The 6,213-nt window shown below is 37.0% G+C and overlaps 1 protein-coding gene across 1 annotated transcript in view; it reads right to left on the reverse strand.

The window, feature by feature from the left end:
• KLHL20 (kelch like family member 20) overlaps window positions 1-6,213 on the reverse strand; it is a 165,603-nt gene that overhangs the window by 71,767 nt on the left and 87,623 nt on the right. Inside the window, exon 7 of the mRNA XM_042781816.1 lies at window positions 4,679-4,751. Within this exon, the coding sequence (XP_042637750.1) occupies window positions 4,679-4,751 (73 nt within the window). The remainder of the gene's footprint in view (window positions 1-4,678; window positions 4,752-6,213) is intronic.

Raw genomic sequence — 6,213 nt, forward strand, 5'->3', positions numbered from 1 at the left:
TGCTGAGAAATCAGAGCTTATCCTTACTGGCTGTCCTTGTAAGTAATTTTTTGTTTTTCCCATGCTGCTTTCAGGAGTCTGTCTTTATCTTTGGTTTTGGTGAGTTTGATAATATGTCTTGGTGATTTTCTTTTGGGGTCTATCCTGTTTGGGGTCCACTGGACTTCCTGAATGGATATATTCTCATCTTTCATCATATCAGGAAGTTCTCCTCCAACAGATTTTTGACATTTTTGTCAGTTCTATTATTTTTCTCTTCCTGTTCTGGAATTCCAATGATACGTAGGTTATTCCTTTTGATGGTATCCCACATGAACCTTAGCTTTCTTCATTTTGTTTTGATTTTTTTTGATTGATCCCTTTCCAAAGAAGTATTCAGGTATGTCTTTAATCTCATTAATTCTGTCTTCCATTACATCAATTCTGCTCCTTTGCACTTCCAATGTGTTATCTATGTCTGACAATTTAGTATTAATCTTCTGGATTTCGATCTGTAGATTTAGAATCATTTCTAATTTTTCATTTATTTTGTCATTTTGTTCTTGTATTTTCTTCCATAATTCTTCTAGGGTTTTTTCTGTGTTTTCTTTGGTCTGTCTCTCAATCCTTTGAAGATACCTAAATAATATTCTTTTGAGTTCCTCATCAGAGAGTTCCAATGCTGCTTCTTCCTCAGGGATGTTTCTGGATCTGTATCCTGTTCCCTTGTTTCTATCACTTTATCTTGCTTCTTTTTGTGGACTGTGATGGTCTGTTGTCTCCAAGACATCGTGGCTTTGTTGTATTAAGATCTCTGTTAACTGTTTGTGAAGAGCAGCCAAGGGTGATTCAGGCTCTTCTTGGTGGCTTTTTATCACTGGCCCTTTGATGGAGAAGGAGGGGGTGGCTCTCAGTCAGTAAGTGAAGTTGTAGGAGGTGTGGGTGTAGCTGTGTCTTATGGGGACTGTTGCTGTCTCCCACTCAATTAGACAAAAATTACAACTGTATAACTATGAAAAAACTAAAAGCACCTGGACAAAAAATACACCATGTAATTACACTGAAATAGTAACCAAAAAAGGGAAAAAGAAGAATAAAACAAGAAAACCTGCAATATCTGAATATAGGGCAACAAGAGAAAAAAGGTAAAGAAGGAGAATGATGAAGAAAGAAAATGGGAAAAATACAGAAAGAAAAACAAGGAACAGGTTAACCACAAGAAAAGAAAAATTGCCACCATGAACAGGCAAAAGAAAAAGAGCTGAAAACTAGCACCTGGGAGGGGAAGGATAAAGAACAGTAAAAAGGACAAATGTATTATTAATAATAGTAATTTTTAAATAGACAAAAACAAGCAAACTAAAAACCAGGAAAAAGAAAAAGAAAAAAATCGGGGGAGGGAAGGGCAGGCCACCCCGGCTCCGTCTGAGCACACAGACTGGGATGGAGTTCCCTGCTGGCCCACAAGGTGGGGTGGGAGTAGGGGATGGCCGCACCTCCATTCACCAAGGGGTGTGGGGTATAAGTGTAACAAGGGGAATGTTGCACCTTTTAATTTGTCCAGGTCTGGAGTGTCCTTGGGGTTACTGGCAAGCAGAACCTGTTCTTAAGACCCTGGAAGCTCAGAGAGCGCTGTCTCTTTAAATATCCAAAATGGTCAAGCTGCTTGTAAATATTCAAAATGGCGGCACCCTCTGGACAGGCAAAAGTCCACAGCTCAGCCTGCCTTTCTGTTTGCTGGTGTTTCGTGTTTTATTCCCCAGCTACCAGAGCAGTCCTCCATGCAGTCCCTGGCTAGCAGGGCTGATTTTTAGGTTAATTCTTAGGTCCTATCACCACTTGGCACTCTCCAAGCTGTCTGTGCCATGCTGTCAGGCTTGCTCAAGATCGCTGCCAGACCGCAGCTCTGTATGTCTCTTTTTTTGGTATTTTCATGCAAATTCTTTTGCTAGTTAGGGTTTAGTTCACTTCTATGTCCTTCCCTTCAAGGCTCAGGGGTCCAGGATTATCTTCTGTGTCTGTGTTAACTGATTCCCCTCTTGTTTGTTGAAGAGGGTCTGTGCAGTCTTTCTCCCTATTCTGCCATCTTACCGAAGTTCCAAAAATGGAAATTTTAATATTATAAAATGTGAAAATTTAATGTTTCATTCTATATTATTCTGTATTAATCAAATTTCTTTACTATCTAATTACTTCTATAATCAGAAAAACAAAAAATGTTACTTAAATGTAGGTTATCTTCCATATACAAGGTAACATCAGCAATACACTACTGTTCCTGGAATGTGCTTTCTTGTTTTCTTTGTCCATTAACCATGATGGGTCAGTGCTAATTTCTCACTATGTGTTCCTCAGGATTAATAGCATTTAATTCATCTCTATCAAGTGCGCACTACTTTCTATAAGATTGCTACACAACCTGGAAAACATAAAGCTAAACTTGAAATTATCCTTGCCTTCAAGTAATGATATAGTAGAGCAATGAGATAGGTATCCAATCAGCAATATGCAATTATGAGATCACTAACTAGATTCTGAGACCATGAAAGTGATCCAATTTAACTGACTTCTAAAAAAGGCCAAGTATGGCTTAACTAATATTATTTCATTTAAAAAATCCAAACAGGATTTTCATGAAAAGGGTCACATATTGAAAACATGTTATCTGATAATTTATAATCATGCCATATTGAATGTTATGATAAAAACTAGGAGGAAGTCCAGCTGGAATGTTCCTTAGATGCGAGAATAGCCAGACTTTGTCTTTCATACTTTGGTCATGTCAGAATGGTCCAATCCTTGGAGAAAGATATCTTGCTTGATAAAGAAGAGGGTCAGTGAAAAAGGGGAAGACCATCAACAAGATGACTGACACAGTGGCTGCGACAATAAGCTCAAGTATGGCAATGATTGTGAGGATGGTGTGGGACTGGGCAGTGTTTCATCCTGTTGCACATAGGGTTGCTATGAGTTGGAACCAACTTCACTGCAATTAACAACAGCAGCAGCAGGATAAAGATAGCAGTTGGATAATTCAACTGAAGTAAAGTTTAAATTCCCATTTAAAGGGAGCTACATTACAACAAACTCAAGATAGATCAAACACCTAAATGTAAAACCCAAAATTATAAAGTTCATCCAAGATAATATAGGGGCAAACCAAGGACCCTATTTTATGGCATAAATAGACTATCAAGCATAAACCAAAATGTACACAAAAAAGAAGAGAAACTGGATAATTGGGACCTTCTAACAATTAAATTCCTATTTGCATCAAAAAACTTCTCTCTAAGAGTAAAACAGAACCTACAGATTGGGAAGAAATATTTAGCAATGACACATCTGGCAAAGGACTTGTCTTTAAAATTTATAGAAAACTTCAACACCTCAACATCAAATAGACAAACAATCCAATTAACAAATGGGCAAAGGACATGAACAGACACTTCACCAAAGAAGATATTCAGGCAGCCAATAATCACATGAAAAAAATGCTCATGATCATTAGCCATTAGAGAGATGCAAATCAAAAGAACAATGAGATATCATCTCATCCTAGCAATAACAGGAAAGTTCAACAAGACAGAAAACAATAAATGCCAAGAGACTGGAACTCTCAGACACTGTTGGTAGGACTGTAAAATGGCACAACCACTGTGGAAATGGTATTCTTCCTTAAAATGTTGGAAATAGGCATACCATTTGATCCAGCAATCCCACTAGTAGGAATATATCCTAAAGAGATGAGATCCAGGACATGAATAGATACATGCATACCCATGTTTATCACAGCACTATTCACAATAGCAAAGACATGGAAATAACTACTCTTCAACAGATGAATGGATAACCAAACTAGGGTACATACATACAATGGAATACTGTGCAACATTAAAAAATAATGAAGAATCTGTGAATCACTTTATAACATGGATGATCTTGGAGGACATTATCCTGAGTGAAATAAGTCCATCACAGAAGGACAAATATTGTATGAATCCATTATTATAAAAAGTCAAGGGAAGGAAATTTTATTTCTGGGTTATCCACGATGGGAAGGGAAGAGAGGGAAAATTGTTGACATGTGTTGATTTGGGTGAAAGGGAAGGCAATAAGCAAAAGTGTGTGAGCAGCATAATATCACTAAAAAGGAGGACACAGAGGTACATGAGGTATAGATTAAAAAGATATATACTATTACATACACAATACTGCATTAGCAGTAGTAACAAACACTAATCTACAGTTGGATGCATAGGGAGACAGGCTAAATGATCAGATATGGGTAGGTGAATATACTCATGACCATATACAGGTTTCACAGATGATATTCCTACATATGTATTTGTATGTGCTATAAAAATGTCCACATTCATTATAGAGCTAACCAGACAAAGTTAGGATAACTTCTTAGTCACAACCAAGCACCTCGAGGGAGTAGGTCCCAGGGCCTGCAGGCTTGGGACTATGGTTATAGGGGATATCACACTCAATTGGCACAACATCATACACAAAAACATTATTCTACATCCTACTTCGGTGAGCAGTGGCTGGAGTCTTATAAGCTTGTAAGTGTCCATCTAAGATGCAAATATTGGTCTTTCCTTGTCTGGAGCAAAGAAGAGTGAAGAACATCAAACATATGGAAACAGTTAGTCCAAGGGACTAATGGACCACGGGAACCTCAGCCTACACTAACCTGAGACTGAAAGAACTAGATGGTGCCTGGCAATCTATGTCAACCACTCGAACAGGGACCAATATTGGAGATCCTGGATAGAGCAGGAGAAATATGTCAAACAAAACTCAAAATCATAAAAAAGACCAGGATTACTAGATGGATAGAGACTGATGAAACCCGAGACTACGGCCTCAGGTTATTCTTTGGCTCTGGAATTAGACTCACTCCCATGGGTTAGCTCTCAGCCAAACAATGGACAGGTCTATAAGGAGATCACTCCTTAGAACAGTCAACCATGAGAGATCAGAAGGGCAGCATTTGCACAGGGAGAAAGCTAGATATGCACGCATGCATAGGTAAGAAGGACACAGGGAACGGGTAATCACAGGGAGGAGGTGCAAGGAGGGTTGCTACACTGTGGGGATTGTAATTGGTGTCATGAAACAAAACGGGTATGAACCATTGAGTGTAAAACAAATCTGTACCCAAATCAAAATGAAAAATTAAAAAATAAAAAATAAAGGGAGATACATGATTGTCTCTCAGCAATCCTAAATGGTTCTGTGTGTCTGAGATAAAAAGATCTAAGAGGTTTTTGGGCAAGACATCTGGAGCAAAATGATACAGCAGGTTGTCTTGAGTATAGGATCAATAGAGCAAAGAAAAATGTAACTTTAATGTAAGATAATGATTTGTTTAACAGATCAATGTAATTATGTGGCAAATAGAACACTGGTATATAAATTAATGCATGTGACTCATGTCAAATAAATATCCATTGCACATTTTTTTCATGTTAATATGAAAAATATATAGAAGAGATCCCTGTTTAGAAAATATCACTCACTGTTGGATCACATTTTAAGAGTCAAGCTACATGCTGTCAAACTCTTATTTTTCATACTTCATTTTATGTTCTTTTTTTTTTCCCAAAAATTTTTATTTATTTATTTTTTAGCATAGAAAAGCATTTATTATTACTTTATGAGTAGTAAAAAAAAAATAAGGCATTTACTCTGTATGTTCATCATTACTATGTCCTATAAATACAGGGTAAAGGCAGTAAGTTTTTTAAAAACATTAATAACAATTATGTTAAATAATTTTTAGAAAGAAAGAAGATTTTGAAAGAACAATAAACTGAGATTTGAAAAGCTCAGTTTCTATACCAACAGTTTTGCCAATTTCTTTCATCTTAGTAAGACGTTATTTCTTGTTTCGATTCCTTCATTTTCACAATAAGAAGCCAGAAAAATCTCCAAGATTACTTACAGGTTTATATTCCTGTGATTTTTAAACTATCAGAAAAAATTTCCAGGGACAAATCAAAGTGTCTTCTATTAACTCAGTTTTCAATGTTTAAGTATTTTCACTAAACATTCATTTTTTTAAAAACTGTGATTTGGGTGAAGATTTACAGAGCAAATTCACTTTCCATACAGCAGTTCACACACACTTTGTCTCATGACATTGACCACAGTTTACCACAATGCAACAGCTCCCCTCCCACTTCCTCCCCATAGTTAACTCTTCCCAGTGTCCATTCCTCCATG

This window comes from Orycteropus afer, unplaced genomic scaffold, assembly GCF_000298275.1.
Source record: "Orycteropus afer afer isolate SDZICR_OR568_19922 unplaced genomic scaffold, OryAfe1.0 scaffold00175, whole genome shotgun sequence".
NCBI lineage: Eukaryota > Metazoa > Chordata > Mammalia > Tubulidentata > Orycteropodidae > Orycteropus > Orycteropus afer.